Here is an 18,884-nt window from a genome sequence, read left to right as displayed (position 1 = left end):
ATACAAAATTTAATTGGAAAGAGTCTGTTATACATTAAAATTTCGTTTTTAATTTCTAAAATATAGGATAAATTTTATTTTATAGATGAAAGAAATTCTTTAAACTTGAAAAAGAAATATAATTTATGTCTATCTACCTTAAATTTGAGGGACTAAAATATTTTTTAAATTTACATTTTATCCTTCAAATTTTATATTAAAAAACTATGCTATATATTTTTTTTAATTCAGTCTACTAAAATTATATTTTCCTATTTCAAAGACATAAACTATAGTTAAATAAAAATATTTATTACATTGATAACTAAAAATATAAAAAGAATATATAAATTGCCTACCTGAAATTTTCCAATTAATCTGAACCAAAATTACTTATTTTGCTATAGTATGTGGATGAATCCAAATTAGATAGTAAGTGGCCCAAAGTGAAAAAAATTATCAATTCCAAAAACCACTGGGTCAAAATAAATAATTTAGAATTTAAAAGCATAAAACAAAATCTCCCAATTGTGAAATTACTGAAATGTTAAAAAGTAAATTTGGCAAAGTTGCTGGATAATGTATTGACTACAACTAGAACAAAAGAGATTATAACAAAATTCTACGTGTAAAATCACGCTTCCTCGCTCAATTGTGTGCAAATAATAGGATAGAGGTAGCTGTTATAATTCCAAGAGGGTAGGACAGAGGTAGCTGTTATAATTCCAAGAGGGCACAAACCAAAGCTGTCATTTATTAACAAATGAATGGATTGACTAAAAATACATGATGATTTCTTTGACATAACTATTCGTACAAGTTAATTAGGAGCTTCTTGGCACCTCTGTTACATCATGTCCTCCTTTCTTTTAGTATTTGATTCGGTACAAAACTCTGGTCACTTAGAGAGATCCGTCTTTTGGATGGGTGTGATGGCTGCTTGAATAAATACTTCTCAAGTGCATGAATAAATACTTCTCAAGTAGTTATACTGCTTCAACGAACAATTTTGCCGAAAGCACAAGCAGAGTCAAGTCCTTGTATTCAAGGATTCAAAATCTGGGTAATTTACACAGGCTAGCATTCTGCACTTCATCTAGCTACAAGTTGTCTTCCATTTCATCTGGTACATGTAATTTCTCAATGGCAGCCTGTTCAAAATGAAGTTTCAAGTTGCATAAGAAAATGAAGACAAGTTTGTGCAAACGTAGAAGTTGTTGATCAGTCTAAAGCAAAACTATTAATATTATAAGCCAAATCACCTTGATAGAAGCAGCATCTGTTGCAGATGGTTTCAAATCCAGAGATATACCGTAATGAAGCATAGCTCTCTCATGCATGTTACGCCTTTTATAGATCCTGCCCATCAAAGCATAAACACTACTTTCACGAGGTGCATACTCTTTAAGCTCCTCTAGGACTTCCAATGCTTCCTCAAACTTTTCCAAGCTCAAAAGTATATTGGCCTTCTGATACATTGGAAGGGGATTCTTTTTATCCGCTAAAATAGCCTTATCCATTACCATCAGTGCTTCTTCGCTTCTCTGTCAAGCATACAAGCATAACACAATTTCAGAGTTTACCAGATACTACAAAATACAAAAGCCAAAGACAGATGGAGTTCTTATTTTTGTATGTACTAACTACAAGCAGTATGGTAAGAGACACTTACCTTCAAGGCATGTAAAGCAGTACCAAGGTATGACATTATTACAGACGAACGTTGATTGATTTGGAAAGCCATTCGAAAATGATGTTCGGAGAACTCAAACTTTTCTTGGCGTAGGTATACCATTCCAAGTCCATACCAAGCATTATAATGCCTTGCATCAACCCTGAGCGCACTCTGGTAGCATTTGATTCCATTCTCAAAATCTTCTAGTGCTACATACCTGTAAGTAGGTATGAATTAGAAGACCAAAAAGAATTGCAGAAGTTATTGAAACTTGTGGATATAATATAGACAAAGGGAGTGGTAATACTCGTGTCCACAAAGGGTGTGTGCATATGCAAATCTGGGATTCAGTTGAACAGCCCGCTGAAAATTCTTCAGTGCAGTTTCATGATCCTTTTGCAGGCTGTAGCAATTACCCATTGCACACCTGTCAAAGCATTCAACCAGAATTATAAACCCATATAAAATAAAAACAAACGTAATAGAACAGCCAAATAAAGAAGAAACATCTACACATCCATGGTTCTCAAATAGCAGTTGATGTTAAAACAATAAGTATACTTCATGAAAAGGTTTTGAAAAGAATAGGACAAGGAAAGGAAAAATAGTGATATACACAAATGGGCTAGATATGGAAAACTAATATATATTAAATGGATGTAGGTAAGAATATAGATGCTAAAGTTATCATATATGTCTGGAATATGGCATTAGTCGACAACAAATGCTCTTGCAAAAGTACAGCACAGTTTTCACTCCCCGAACATGCATATTTGCCTACACAAAGCCGTGCAATTTAAAGCATTATGGTAAAGCAAATATGGATGATAGCAAGGAGAAATGACTTCTAAAGGAAATAATTTAAAAAGGAAAATATAGAAACCAGTATATTTTGAATAATCAGCAAGAAGTTCCATACAAAGCCTACCAAGACTGAGGAGCTAAACGATCAGTTGATATCAGTTCCTGAGCCAGGTAACTTAACTTCATATCCTCCTTCAGGTGCTGCACCAGAGATAACAGTCTCTTGGTCAAGCATTAGGTATAACAGTTAGGCATTAAACAGAAGAAGCACGAAGCTAAAGAAAGACAACAAAATAAAATAGCTCTAGAAGGCTATGCAACGTTTTAATTTTCATGGTGCTTTTGTAGCTCCTGGATGAGGGCCATAAAACAAGGAATTGTTTCTATAAATAGCCCATAACATCAGCCTTAGACTAAAAACTTTGCAGGATAATTTTACTGCAGGCTGATATTAATTATAATATTTTTCTCCAAATGGTGCATCAGACTAGTATGTGAAATTAGCTCCCTCTCTGGATTCATCCTCAGCTCCCTAGTATCATGATATTGCTATCATTGATAATGGCACCTTTTTTCTACCAAGAGGCTCTATTAATTGAACCAACCACTAATCAAAGTATCAAAGGCAAGAGAGGAAATCAAATCCATCTTATTCATATCTATCCTCTTACTTGTGGATTGGGATAATTAGTATAAATAGGGGTTAGTATATTACGTTTTGCAACACATCACCCATTATTCAAAATTTGTTCTAGCTTTCCATACTTCTCCTAAATCCCTCCAGGTTCATCAATTCAAAGGACTTCTATTATTACTATTACTATGATTATTATACATGATATATCACAAAAACTAATGAAATGTAATATAAACTCACATAAAGAACTGTTGAATAGACATCCATTCCTTCCAAGCTATAAGGCATGATCTGACGAGCAAGGCCAAAAGCCTGATCAGCTTCTAAGTAATCAACCAATTCGAAGTACACTTTTCCAACCTGCTTAAAACATCCAAGCATCATATTACAAATAGTTAGTAACATGCACCAGTAAGAATATCTAGATCAAAAACCATCAAGAATCAAGCAGGTCTGGGCTAATGTTTCTGAAATAGATTTGTTTGGTTTGCAGGATTCACAACTTTCAAAGCACCCCAACAGAAATTATGCATCTTGTTGAATCGTCTCACTGATGTTTGATCATTTTCAACATAAAAAGAAGCACACTCTAGGTGTTTGGGCTTTGTATTTATCAAAAATCCAATCTAATTATTTATCCGTTCTCATGTTCTCTTTTACTTTTCTTCCTACTAGACTCCAATTTCAACATTATTTTTAGAATCTTGAAAATATCAAATAGTTCAAGTGCCATGAAGAACTACGCCAGTAAAGAAATTGATTGGAACAAAAAATTAAAAGATGATACAGAGCACAATCAGAAGGAAAACGAAAATAACTATGTAGACAGTATAATTTCAGCCAAAATTCTACCCTATTTGAAACCTAATTTGAGGTATATTCTATACACCAGTTGGGAACCAGAAGTAACTCCATCAAGGAAAAACCTTTCTTTTCTAGGTACAGCCAACAAAACATTTGAATATAGCATCTTAAATCTGAATGTAGTATAATGCTATATCAATACACTACCTATGAAAGACCAGAATTTGCTAACTGAGTAACCAAAATTACCTGGGAAAGAACCCACCCAGTATTGTAATGCTTATGTGGAAGTTTCATGTAGGTATCCAGTGCATCCTGTTTCACAAACAAAAAAACAAAAAGATTAGAAAACTATTTCTTTTATCATTATTACTTTCTTCGTAAATCCAATAAAAAAATTAATGAATAGATAAATACAAATTTATATATCTTTTAACCAAAGATGATAATTAATTAATACCTGACAACTATATGAGTAGGCAAGTCTACAGCCTTCACCAAAAATTCTTAAAAGGGTCAGTATTTCTGAAGCTCCAGAAATGACTTTTGAACCGCTCACTGTTTGTCCACCAATGGGAAAATTTGCTGCTTCTTGTTCATAAGATTTAGCATCCATGGTAGGAGTAGAACTAGATGTAGACGATGTGACATTTAAACGAGAATCATCAAGAACATCGTTTCGAGTTCCTGAAGATAAAAGAAAGGATATGTATTAGCAGTTCAAAAATATTTTATATAAGAAAATTGGAATTAATATTATGTAAGAACTTGGGAGTCATACATTAAGAGAGCAAGTATAACCAGTACAAGATCAGTAATTGTAGAATAAATAGTATTATGTTACCATTTCATAATAGATATAACATATCATACCTGAATGTTAGGATCAATATCAATCATTTAACTATCTATACTCTACTAATTCAAAGTTGGTATTTATTAATTATTGTACAGTATACTGATATGTCTATGTTCGGTGTAGCCAGTGTCCCACTATTGCCCTTTTGGGCTAGCCACTCTGAACTCCTACCAGCGATTGCTAGCTGCTTATAAAACCTTGAAAAGGCAATGGCATAGAAGAAAATTGTATAAACAAACACAGATTCATTAATCAGGTTGCATTTCTTCATGACAAAATAACTACCACAGCTTCAAAACAATCATCTTTACACAGGAAAACATAACAAAAAACACAATACAATAGAAGAAGTCATATGATATAATAAAGACTCATCCTCACCTTCGTCAGCATTTTCATTGGCCCACGACTGCCCTTTACGAACTGCCATGGAACGAAATGCCATACTGCTAAGCTTTGACCCTCCAAGATACTTAGAAGAATTACCAGTTCCATTTCCAGATACAACTGCTGCATTAGCATTTAAACTTGCATCACTGGACAGTCTTGAGCTACGTCTAGGACCAGAATCAGAAAACAATCTTCCCGAAATCTGAAACAATTAAAAACAAAAGAACAAAAAATAAAGTACTAAGAATTGAACAAACTGTAAAAAAATTTTAAAAAGAAAGGAATAAAATGCAAACTATCAAACTACAGCAAACAACTGAGTGTGTTTTCTAGCAAACATTTTCTTTAACATCAACATAATTATTATTCCTTTAACTCACATCATGTCAAAAATATTTAGAAGTCTATCATGTATTACACAAAAACTAAAATGTATAATGTAAACAATCGAAAACTGAGATATTGAGAAGCTGCAGAAAATTTAAGCAACCAAATAACACGCATGCTTGGTTTTTATTATGACAAACTGGGGGCAGGGAGAGTTTTGGCTAAGATCTCTTAACGTGTTCTCATTCAAGTGTCCACAACCTTACGTAATTTTCCTTCATCCACAAACTTTCTCCGAGGGGCTTGAATGGTAGAGTTCACTGATGACTTAGGAGAACTGTCAGTATTCACTGTACTCATGTTTTGGCCATTGGGCTGCAGATTCCTACACAAAGGGGGTGGAGCAACACCTGACAACTACACAAGAGGTGAACAAAAATATCAAATTTTCTAAAAAGAAATTGAGCATGTAACACATTCAATAAACCAATCAACATCCATTCATATTTAGTGAATAACAGGGCACTTTTTTAACCATCGTTTCTGATTCTGACTTACGAACTAAACATTTTCAAAATTCAAAATTACAGAAATTATGGCTTAATAAACTGTGTATTTTATCCAAAATATTGACTATAAATTAATATGTACACATGATATGAAATTAGATGCACTTTACCTGTGTTGCCATTGGAGATGGGGTGTTATAAAATGATATGTTGGACAGACCACTATTAATTGGTTGGGAAGTTCCTCCTAAAATAGATGCCCCATGATGATTTCCAGGAACATCCTTCAGGCCTGGCATAAGTTTCAGTTGCCTGGGACTTGTATCTTCTGAGACAGAGTGCCTAGTGTCAACTAAATTACAATCCTCGGCTGATGACTGCAACTTAGAGGTGGTCGAGCAATGTAGGTATTGCTTTTGTACACAAAGAGCAGCTGCTTCACCAAAAACTGCAGTCGCATCTTCAGCAGCACCTGCATATTCAGAAAACAGCATAGTGATAACTAATTAGGGCAATAACATGGAAATCTTTCAGAAAGTAATCACATATTAGAAACATCAATATATTAGAAGATGCATAAATTGACAGATATCACGAGTCAAAACAAATAGCATCAAGGTGGCACTAAAATAAGAACATAAATAAATTTTAAAATGGTTATGTTGGAAAATCTCAAGAGTCAAAAGCAAAGTGAATATAATGAATTCTAGAGCATTAAGGTTCCAAGGCCAGTTTTCTAGGTTTTCAGTTCATCACATAAACAGACTGCTTAAATGATAAGTGATTGTGTTATTCTGATATCATAAATTTGTCTATCTAAAGGAGGGTGGCAAGTTTTTGCAGTGAGCAAGTTCAATGTATTATACCGACCTAATATGCACAACTCTTCATACGCAGCCCACATAAGAGGATCCATTGATAGTGCCTGCTTAAAATGATGAATGGCACTTTTCCTTCTGTCAGTGTATCTGAAAAAAGAGTATCAAAGAGAATTTAGAAGGGTGAATGTATCAAATGCGGTATGCATGCATGACATACACATACATGACCAACACACAACTATATAGAATTGACTCCACTTACAGCATCCAAAGTCTTTATAATAAACAAATATTGTAGCTTTTGCATATGACACAGAGAAGGAAGATGCGAATATAAATTTCTATTATATCTGATTTAATGATAAAGATGTATGATTATAATCTGCTTTAGCCACAACCAGACCATTCCCTTTTAAATAATATAAAAAGAAACTTTCAGATAAACTAATAAAACTATATGGTAAGTAAGATTGGTTAGCAACCTGTAAATCAACCCTAACAGATAATGACCAGCTGCCCCGTTTGGAACCTACAAAAAATGCAACATAACATAAGAGTCATTCTACTTCTCCTAGCAAATATATTATTTGACAAATTATAATAGTAAACAACTTAAAGCCAAACAGCACGCTATAACTAACTCATACAAGAATAAAGAATTCAACAATAGTAACTTTGATAACAAAAGCATGAAAGATAAAAACATAATCAGTGATTTGAGACAAGAAATTCTAAGACCTCCAAGAGACCATTAAAAAAGTTCAAAAAATCATTCTCGATTTAAAATATATTTTGAATTATGTTTTGTACCTCTACACTGGGCTCGCTAGCAGGACATAATGCTGTTTCAGCTTCACTAAGAAGATCCATTTGAAAGCATGATATTGCAAACAAGTACCGGGATTGAGCCATTTGCGCCCCTTCAAGAATTAAAAAGAAAATGAATAACAATAGATACATAATGAGAAGCACAAATATGAGGTGATAAAAAATGAGGTAAGAAATCATTAGCTATTAAAAAACCATGAGAAAGACAAGGAATGATCACAATTAAACCTAAAAGGATTACAAACGAGATTCCAAAACTGGTTGGTGCATATATATTGAAAGAAACATACCCTTTAAGATGTGATATGCAGAATAAGCTTGATTATTCTGCAAGTAACATCCAGCCAACAACTGGAGATTTGTCTGTACAGTATCCAAAAAAGATAGTTATCAAACAAAATTATGAAGAGTAACGATATCCTTCAGAAAAACACTTTGAACACACACACACATATCTAAAGAAAGGACCACTAGTAAACAAGAACAAACAATTAACAAAGTTAAAAGGATAAAAAAACTTTCAGTGGAGCATTTCATATGTATCTTGGGCACAAAAAATAAGAGCACACATCAATTGAAAGTGAACAAAGTCTAAACATCACACTGACATATAACAAGAACTAAGTCAAAACTTTATAATGACCTTTTTCTATTTAATTGATTTCTGCTTCAGACTTATTGTAAGGTAAGCAATTCAAGGAGTTAGTAAGGGTAGCACAAAATATCTCCTCACCCTTAACCCTTTCCTAAAACAGCTACACGTAGTAAACAGTACTCACACGAAAAGAAACCCTTTCACTGTTACCAAACCAGTACACACGCAACTTCAAACCTTGGAAGAGGGAAAACCGTAACGTATAAATCCACCACTCTAACAAAAAACATCAAGTATAATTAAGGGACAAATAAACCAGGAGCTTAGAATTACCATCGCGAACCCAATTTAATCGTACTAGTGCACCGTGAGCAGGGAGGGAGAATCTGTGCAGTTCACGTAGACCGTGAAGCTAAAAGAGGAAGTTGAATCCAAATCCAAATTCCTCCAAAACGAACTAAAAATTCAACTACCACTACATAAACTACGAAATGGACTTGAATCAAATAAATAGCTAGGTGTGAAGCCAAGAGTCACCGATCTCGGAGCTTACAACGGAGAAGTTTTCGGAGCTTATAACGGAGGGAGATAATCTTCCATTTCCATTTTCTAGAATTTTGTGTAGAAAATTGAAGGAAATTGAAGAGGGCGAAAGGTACCTCGGTGGGGAACTCGGCGCAGAGACGGTGGCAGAGGAAGATGGCGTTGGCGTGCATGAAATGCCGAAGGCTCTTCTGCACGCAATCAACGAGTATCGCTTCCATGGCAGCTTCGGAAACCGATTCAGAGAGAAAATGGAAGAAAATAAAGGGAAAAAAGAGAGGGTTTTGGTTTCCGTTCAAAATGAAATGAAATTAAAATGCGAAATTGGTAAGGCACGTGTTTTGTCTCCGATTTCAAAATAGGTCACGTGACGTTGTTGTTGGTCCTTCTCATATCGTGAATCTCAAATGTTCCGTTGCTGACAGAAAAACAAAAAGAAAATGATATAGGAAAAAAAATTAAAATTAAATAGAAAAAAATGATAAATAGCTAGAATTTCCACCAAACTGTTAACGTTTGAATGGATGGCTGTGACGTTAAAAAGAACAATGGACGCTCCCTTTGTCTGTAATTAATTAATCATAGTGGTTTACTTTGAAGTTGCTTTAAAAATAAATCTGGTCACATTAAAAAAATTAAAACAAATATAAAGAATATTATGATGATTGGAACATTTTGATAAGATAGAAAGATTCTTTGTGATGAGTATGAACAATGGTTTCGAAGGACATATGTACTTGTCTCCATTTTCATTTTCATTTTCATTTTAAAAAAATTGAAAAAAAAAATATTGATCAATTAGGTTTCGAATTAAATGTTACTCATTCAAAAATTTCATAAATGATTTATGGGTAATTAAATTTTAATTATATGATAAATTTGAGAACTTTTAATTAAAATTTATTAAATATTTATAATTTATTAAAATTTAAAAAAAAAAAAAAATATATATATATATATATATATATATATATATATATTTCAATTATGTTTTTATTATTTAATTTTTTTAACTTGATAGACTATTATTTATTATCTTATTTAGTTGCTGTTACATAAAATTTTATAATTTAAAAGTACGTGGATTCTAAATTTAAAATCATAGAATTCAGCTGTGTGTAAATCGTGTAAATGTTAGGTCCTATATTGTTACATGATTTTTATTTATGAATAAGGCATATTTTTAATAAGGTGTTGAATATATAATTATTTGTGTGATATGTTCAAATAATAATTGTTTTTCTTTTAAATTTAAATTATTTTATAAGATAATGTGTGTGATTATACAAACATTGATTTATTTAAACATGTGAATATTTTAGATACAAGACAAAAAGAGTTTTACAAAATATGCAAAAAAAAGTCGTATACATATAAGATGAAAAGTCTCTTGAAATTTAAGGTTGGAGATCATGTGTATTTTAGAATAACTTTATCATTGGGATGGAAGGAAATCTAAAAATTTGTCTCTTAAAATTTTGTCGAAGCGTATTAATTAAGAATTGGTCCAATAGTTTACGAAATTAGTTTACCTCCATAAATAGCTAACCTTTTGAGAAGTAATCATGTTTATATGATGTAGAAGTCAAAAACAACTTATCATTTAAAGTCATACCAGTAAGGATGGAAGATCATCGGTTTAAACATATCAGAGATAAAATAATTAGTTTGATGAAAAATGTTATGGGAGACTCAATTGGATGATTCTACATGTGAATTGGAGAAGAATATGAAAATATGTACATTTATCTCTTTTTTGCTAAGTCAGATTTTTATAGACGAAATTTGTTATTGTTTTAGAGAATTGTAATATTGTGACCAGCCATTATTTTCATGTGTTGGTCTCTTTTGTCAGGTTTTTCAGAAAGAAATAGTAAAAAAATAATAATATAAAAATAAAAAAATAAAATAAAAAAAAAGGAAAAAAACTGATGCTAACTTTCTCATCTCATGTAGAGTTGTAGGGCGTTAGAGAATACAACAAAGGTGCTGGCGCTACCAGGTTCATTAGGGAAGACATGAAAAATTAGAAGGTGACGTTGGGTGGCAGCTCTCTGGCGTCAGATAGTCTAGTAGAGTTGTCTTTCGCATTTTAACTGTTAATGCCGATGATTATGAGATGGGTCCTCGAGTGAAAACAATTGTCAAAAATGGATATTTATTCATGTTTTCCTTAGCTCTTGTTCACTTGAGTGGATTTGAGGGAGAGTAATTGAGGGGATTTGAGAGGATTTCAAAATAAATTTTTTTGTTGTTTATTTGAGTCAATTTGGAGGTAAGTGAGAATGAATTTGAAAGTAAAGTTTGTGAGAATTAGTGTAGGATTTGATTGACGTGACAGATTAAAAAAATTTACTTCCAAATCCAATCTCATTTACCTCCAAATTCACTCAAATAATCAACAAAAAAATTTATTTTGAAATCCTCTCAAATGCCCTCAATTACTCTCCCTCAAATCCACTCAAGTGAACAAGGCCTTAAGGTTGTGAGAAATTCCTCACTTGCACAGGTAGAAGTTTCCTTAGAATGATGTTCTTAAAGGTTGTTAGGAGGGTTGGAAAGCTCTTTCTTTTCCTTCTTGGGCCTCATTTTTTAATCATGGTGGTTTTCTTTCCGTTGGATTGAAGAGGAAGATGACTTATGAATTAGAGGTGAATATGAGAATGGAAGACATAATTGTAGTGTGAAGTAGTTGGTAAAAACTTTAGGAAAAAACTTTTTTATTTTTATGGTTTTAATTTTCTATCTAACTTTTCAATTTGTAAATCATAAGTTTTTCACTCTATAAGCTAAATTTATTATCCAAATTACATGTAATAAACGTAATTTTTGTTTATTTGTGTGGTTAATATATATGTTTTTTTATTTTTATAGTAATATTTAATTTCTATGCTTAATACTTACTGTGGCTTGACTACTTACCACTTTATTGTTAGTTTTTGAGGTGTTGAAAAATATTATTTGAACATACTAAAATGAAACATTTAATTGAATTTTGTACATAGAGATGAAAAATTATTTATTAATAATCTTAAGTGATTTTAACATGAAATTATAATTCAAATAAATGAATATGCATGAAAGTTGAGTAAACAATATTTAATCTTGAAAATTATAAATATTTTATGTTGATTTTTTTGCCATACACAAATGGTTTGATAAAATCCCAAAAAGATATTTTATGTGTTTTTGTACATTTGCTTGTCTAAATTAATTGTCATTTATAAAAAAATCATATTGTGTTTAATAAGTTGATTTCTTAGTAGATAACGATATTTCCTTATTAATTATTATTTTGTGATCGAAGTAATTATTGTTTCATGATAACATGAAACTGGTTTAATTGTGTCAAAACAATCTATTTTGCTATATCTAAGGTCTGTGTTGAATCAAACAATGTATGTATTTCACGCTAAAAATGAGTTAAATTCACCTAGGTAGATTGGGTGATCTAAGTCAATAAAATCAAAGTTGTTCACTAATAAAACATTGAAGGTTATAATTGGCAGTTGAGTGTCAACGGTTTCCGCGGTATGAGCCTTTTAGTGTGTCAAATTCATGTTTTTCCTATTTTATTTAAGCTTGTATGTTGCTACATTGTGAATGATAGATGAGTTTGGTACGAAAAGTAATATGGTGATATTATGGATGAAGACAGTGTATAAATTTTCAAAGAAAAAAATGCTACATTGATCCGAGTTAGGATATATTGACTTTGCTAGAATCTATTAATATAGAGAAAAATATAGTTGTGAGAGTTAAAAGAGATTTATTATTTGAAATTTGGTAAAAAACCCAAAGTTGCAAATATAAAACTCACCCTGTGATGCTCTGAGAAGTGGGAGTTGTCCCGCCTTTATATATATATATATATATATATATATATATACACACATACATATACATATCTTTCGTGCTACCTCTCTCTTTCTCTCCGTGCCTTCCACCACCCTCGCCATTTCCGTTCCCAAGGTCAGTTTCTAACCCTCGATTATTTTCTTGCTTGCTTGAATCTGTTTCTTTCTTTTCCGTTTTACCATTTCAGCTTTCAGTTTTGTTTTCTTGCTCAATTCCACTGGGACAGTCTTCGTTCTCCCTTTATGGGACGTTGGGTAGCGGGATTTCAATCGGGATGTTGTTGGATTTCGATTTCTTCCATTGGGCGTGAGAATTTTTTGTTTTTCCTTTTATTTTCTGACTTCCTTTGTAAATGTGAGATGGATTATTGTTAGACTTCTGGATTGTCTGATGTTTTACTATTTTTATTTTTTTTAAGAAAACTCAATCTAGGTCTTTTTCAATTGATCGACGAGGGTGTTGTTTATGAAATGGATTTTATTTTGAAGAAAATAGCAATTTTGACTGGCTTTAATGGTTACATCATGAATCGTTATGGTGAAGTGTATGAAATCTCCCTCTCCCAAAATTGAATGAAGAGATACCGAAAAGGAAATGTAATAGTGCTTTGCTTGTGGACCCTTTGGATATTTGCGACGTTTTAAGTGTTCCCTAACTTTCTAACAACGAACCATTATGACCCATGGTGCATGTCTCATCAACTTATTCTTCTAACAACATCCTCGCACTTGTCTGAGAAATGTAGGATCTATATGTGAATGTAGGATGTAATAGTGGGTATGTGTAGAGTACCTTAATTTGGGATATACTCTGTTGGAATACATTTATATCAGTCTTACAATTTGGGATACAAGTCCTTTTCTATGTTAAGTATTTGCCGGTAATCAGTTGCCCAAGTCTCTTTTGTTTTTGGGGTTTATCAAGTTAACATAGAGTTGTATGTGCAATTAATTTGGTTTTTTTTGTGGATATCCTATAATCCTAGCCCACTTTATGCTTATATTTTAACCATAATGTCAGGTTTTTCGATTGCCAATTTATGTGTCTGAATATCTGAAGGTCTTGCGTGATCCAAGCTTTGGTGACACGCGTGGTCAGAAATATTTTGTGAGGATGAATGGAAAATTTGGTGGTGGAAGACAGCCGACAGGGACTCCTTCACTGGCTTGGTCCTGTGTGGTTGTTGTCTTCTCTCTTCTTGCAGGTGCTTCTGTTGTTCACAATATCTATAAGCCTAATCTTGTAAGTTTTAAATCCAACTTTTTCGTGGCCTTTAGTAACTAGTACCCTCTTTATCCAGTGTCAAGTTATTAATATGACAATGCGTGTAAGTTATTTGTGTTTTTTCATTGGTTGAATTTTTAATGCCTAGTTTATATTTCAAGGCATAAGGAGCTAACGAGCTCGATTAAAACCTACACCATCTGAAATACCTTGTCTTTTTATACTGTCAAAAAACAGTATGCACAGTTGAGATTATTAGTAACAATTTTTTTTGAGACATAACCATCAGTAATTTTAAGTTCAACTTGTTAGATCTGTTTGACCATTCATCACATTTATCTTTATGTCCGTATTGTTAAAAATTCAAGCCACTCTATGCAAACATTGTAGTAGTAGTACATTCAAACACATACTTGTTCAAAATATTTAGTGTGTTATCTACTTTCACTATGAATTTAAATTTTTCCTATATAATGTTGTTAACTCATTCTTTTCTATTTAGACATTGCCTCCGGTTGATGGGACCAAGCAGAAATCTGATGTGAAAGAATGATCATCTCCCCTGTCAATTTCTTTTAATATAGTGAGATACCAAGCTTCAGGGCTTAAAGTTAAGTATCAGTAGTTTAGTATACAAAATTAGAAAGGATTAAGTTTGGAAGAGAATATTATTTCATTCATTAATTTTTTTGGAGTTTTGTTTGTATGCAAATATTTTAAATTTTTGGTGCATGTATGGTTACAACATTTTTTATGGCCAAAATATTTGAAAGACTGATATACTAGTGTTCTATAATAATGTTTTAATGTTATTTCAATTTGGTAACTTTAGTCTTCAAAAGAAAATTTTTGAAATTTTACTAAATTTATTGAATATAAATTGGTTTTGTTGTTTACAGTTATAAAATATAATGTTGCACTAAACATTAGACGGACTTTTGTGTTATATAAGCATATGAGGAGTTTATCCACTTTATTCTAAATTATGATAGTTTTATTTTATCAATGCACAAAACAAGTCCTGATTCAATGGTAAATCAACTTTTTAACCTCCAATCAACATTGAGGCAGATAATAGCACCAGCATCAATGGTGGCTTTGCGCTGAGGATCACTGAAATATGCAGGTACAGTAATAACCACTGCATTCTTCACAGGTTTTTCCAAGTATGCCTATGCAATGTTCAGCATTTTGAGAGGACCATGGATGATACTTCTTCGGCACAAAGGTTCTTCTCCTGACCCTTGTAACTTGTACTTGACAGAAATCATGAATTTGTCATTAAAACCAGCAACAACCTTAAATGGCTACAACATTTTATCTTTTTGAAAAAGAGAGGGCCACTGTATTTCCTACCGATCAATCTCTTAGCAACTGCAAGAGTTACAAAAAATATTTTGGTAGTCTATTTTTACTGCTAAAAGTTTACAGGAAAATGATTCAAAGGAAAAAAAAAAACAGTAATAGTTTAAGAGTAAAAATATACCGAAGATGTTCTCTGGATTAGTAGCCATCTGATTTGTAGCAGCAGCATCTTCTATCAACCTTTCATGGTCCGTGAAAGCACACAGCAGCATCTTCTAATTATTGGAAGTATGTTTTATTTAAAAATTTACTCTTAAACCTGAGGAAAATATTTTAGATTCATTTCAAACCTTATTAAAAAAATAAAATTAAATAACTTTATAATATTTTCTATAAACAAATAATTAAAATTAACATATAATTCTAATAAATTATATTTATTTTTGTTTTTCCTCTATGTTTTTATTCTTTTTCCTATTTTTCTTTCTTCAAAACTTGCGCCTAGCTCTCAAAGCAAAAACATATTTAGTTTAATGATAAATTAGTCTTATAAAATATAAAATATATTTAACCTTTTACTTTTAAAATATATTTGTCTCACAACTTTTCATTTTCTTTTATATCATAAATTATAAAGATAAATTAGATATATAATTTAGTTTAACCATAAAACATAAATTTTTAAATAATTTGAAAGAAAAAAATAAAAATAATAAAATATATATATATATATATATATATATATATATATATATATATATATATATATATATATAACCCTTATATTTTTAACTATGATATTATATAATACAAGATATTCAAAATTTATGGTCCAGAATAATTTCATGTCAATTTTTATTTCTTAATAAAATAAAAATAAAAGTTATGAGATATAGATAATGGATAATGATTAAATAATCACTATTGAACAATTTATATTGTCATGTTAAAAACTTAAATGATTTGGAACCAATAACTATTAAGAAAATAAAACTGAGAAAATCGAAGACTAGATAAAAATTAGATTGTCAGGATAATTCAAAATTATAATTATAGGATTAAATAAGATATGTAAAATATATACAATAAAATATTATATCTCTTTATATAGTTGTATACATAATACAATTTTTATTTTATATATTTGTATATATAATACAATTTTTAATTTATACATAATGTAGGAAAAATATATTAAGTGTTCATATTTTATAATTAAAAAACTTGAAACGTTTCTCTGGTTCACGTTTTAGGAATAATGACAGATGAGGGAGTAATGGAAAAATCACCAATACAGTTCATAAACAACTCAAACAATTAACCAAAGTGAAAATATGTTAAGTTTAGTTTTTCAAAATTTAACTAGAAAATAGTATATTTAGTTTTTAGTAAAAATAAATTAATTTTTTTAAGTATAAAATAATATAATTAATTATAGTTTAGTAGAGATAAGTTATTTTTGATCCTAATGGATGATACTTTTCCATATATCTAGATTAAATTATGCTAACATCTCAATCAAATTCAAAAAAGTTTGTCATTTCACAAAAGATTATGTTTCAGAAATATGTTTAACTACAGTTATATACGAAACCAAAGTCTTCTCTTGATATTCTTTCTCCTAAGTAATTTGTTCTTGCATTTCTTCATCGATTTTCTGTTTTTCTTTCTCAATCATGTTTTTTTAATTCAATCCATTTGTTCATATTACTTACATATTCATGACTTTTAAGTCTAGAACCAATACTTTTCCAACATACCTTCATTAACTAGTTGATTAACAATGCAAGCTACGTTTTAAAAACATAAAGTAAAAGAAAAATACATAAATTATTACAAAATAGCCTCTCTTTTTTAGCCAATTATTTAGGCTAAATTATATACCACTTTGAGAACTAAGGTAAATACATGTATCATAAAAAGGACTTAGTCATATGACTAAAATGATCATTTTACGTTGGTTTAAACCATCAACATGTGCAAAAGGATATTTTTCCACGTCAATTCCTCCCTTAATAACACAAAGATTTATTTCACATTAGTCTAACTTTCAAATGACTTACAAATTGAGAAAAAAAAATAAAAAATAAAATTATGCCCATTAATTCAATAACCAAAATAAAAAATACATTTTATGTCTATTCATATCTTAATCAACATAACAAGTTTAAAACTTTTAAAACAAACAATTGATTTTAGCACCAACCCAAAACTTGTAATACAATAAATAATTTTCACATAAATAACTAAGTTGTACATTTTAACACAAAGTACCAATGTATACTCTATCTAAAGTATTTGAATAAAAATAAACTAAATGTGTTGACAGATACAAGTTCTTCGTATTTGTCGCATCTGCAACATATTAATATCAGACAATAGGAATGGAACTGAAATAACTGCTGAAATATATGAAATATAACAACACTCAGTATGATAAATAAACGAAATATATGAAATATATTGACATTCAATTCTGATTAAAAAACACTAAACTTATTTTAACATGTCTAATGTATATTTTCTTTATTCAATAATTAGTCTACATGTGTTAATGATGATCCTCATCAATAAATTATGTAATCGCGTCACATTTAAATAAATACTTTTGCATATTATGCTAAAATCAGAAGCAAATCACTCAAATGTATCAAAATTTATAAGTCATACATGATTCTCGTTATATATATATATATATATATATATATATATATATATATATTACACACGATGTAATAGTCACATTTAAATAAAAGTTCTTAATTAAAGTAATTTTTTCTTTTTTATCAAATGTTAGTTATTAATTTTTTAGTGGAGTGAATTGGATTTACAACTTTTTTGATCCTTTTTTTTTTCAAACCTTTCAAACTAATTTTATATCTTCCAAATCAACCTTATATTTTTCAAATGTTAAGAGGAGGAGAAATTTAAATAATCTCTCTCATCCTCCTTTTAACCTTTTACGACTAGAATAATTTTATATCCTCCCTTTTAACCTTTACTACTAAAATAACTTTATAGTTCTAACTAAAGTAATTAACGTTTATATTAAAAAGATTACTAACCTTAGCAAAAATATATTGCAATCATGTTTTTTTTTTGTTCGTTCTACTTAAAATGATTTGTTATGTTCGTTCTACTTAAAATGATTTGTTATGTTCGTTCTACTTAAAACGTTATCAGACAAATTTTAATTAAAGGAAAAAAAGAACATGTAACTAAATAATATAGTTTAAAATGCAATGTGGCTAAAAAATATTAAAACTTACCCTTTGTAATAAATTTTTAATTTTGTTGGTAGGTTTGCGATTTATGGACAAAACCACATAATAATATAATATTTTACAGTATAATTATAATTACAAAATAAGAAATTACTTCAAACTAAATCATTTATGTATCTAGCCATATATATATATATATATATATATATATATATATATATATATATATATATATATTTCCTTACTCCATATTGGTCAGTTCCTAAAGGAATGAATTTATTAGTAAAATACAATTATTAAAATAATAGAAAATAAATATAACCAAAAGTATGAGTTACATTGTCTATAGTTGTATGAGGGTTATGTTTAATATAATAATTCTCCCAATAATCTCCAATGCATTACAGTGAAACAAATGAACTATTTACTTAATTCTATTACATCATTGTATTTTCAATGGTCCGGCCTCAACTTCGGTAAGATGGTCATAAACTTGAATATT

At 30.3% G+C, this 18,884-nt stretch overlaps 1 protein-coding gene and 1 long non-coding RNA gene across 5 annotated transcripts; one reads left to right on the top strand and one right to left on the bottom strand.

Annotated features, from left to right (window-relative positions):
• Positions 1-485: 485 nt before the first annotated feature.
• On the bottom strand, positions 486-9,084 carry LOC124842999 (cell division cycle protein 27 homolog B). Of its 2 annotated transcripts, none has more exons than XM_047319621.2 (16): positions 8,888-9,084; positions 7,924-7,996; positions 7,616-7,725; positions 7,288-7,334; positions 6,855-6,952; positions 6,155-6,456; positions 5,737-5,892; positions 5,140-5,350; positions 4,360-4,586; positions 4,149-4,214; positions 3,336-3,455; positions 2,583-2,659; positions 1,962-2,081; positions 1,652-1,871; positions 1,242-1,523; positions 486-1,130 (listed from the first exon to the last, which is right to left on the bottom strand). In XM_047319621.2, exons 1-16 carry the CDS (start codon positions 8,990-8,992, stop codon positions 1,080-1,082), a joined length of 2,265 nt encoding a protein of 754 aa, XP_047175577.2. In that variant the 5' UTR covers positions 8,993-9,084; the 3' UTR covers positions 486-1,079. The 2 variants fall into 2 exon arrangements, with proteins under 2 accessions (XP_047175577.2, XP_087969763.1); XM_088113637.1 differs by lacking the exon at positions 8,888-9,084 and adding an exon at positions 8,562-8,867.
• Positions 9,085-12,583: 3,499 nt separating this feature from the next.
• LOC124843007 (uncharacterized) lies at positions 12,584-15,210 on the top strand. Of its 3 annotated transcripts, none has more exons than XR_015786238.1 (4): positions 12,584-12,743; positions 13,650-13,871; positions 14,356-14,463; positions 15,010-15,210. It is a non-coding gene; the product is annotated as an uncharacterized LOC124843007 (long non-coding RNA). The 3 variants fall into 3 exon arrangements; XR_007029237.2 differs by having other exon boundaries at positions 14,925-15,210; XR_007029236.2 differs by having other exon boundaries at positions 14,356-15,210.
• Positions 15,211-18,884: the final 3,674 nt, after the last annotated feature.

This window comes from Vigna umbellata, chromosome 4, assembly GCF_029865625.1.
Source record: "Vigna umbellata cultivar VRB3 chromosome 4, Vumbellata_1.0, whole genome shotgun sequence".
NCBI classification, from domain to species: Eukaryota; Viridiplantae; Streptophyta; class Magnoliopsida; order Fabales; family Fabaceae; genus Vigna; species Vigna umbellata.
Note: the sequence above shows the minus strand (reverse complement) of the source record. Positions and strands in the feature narration are given on the sequence as shown.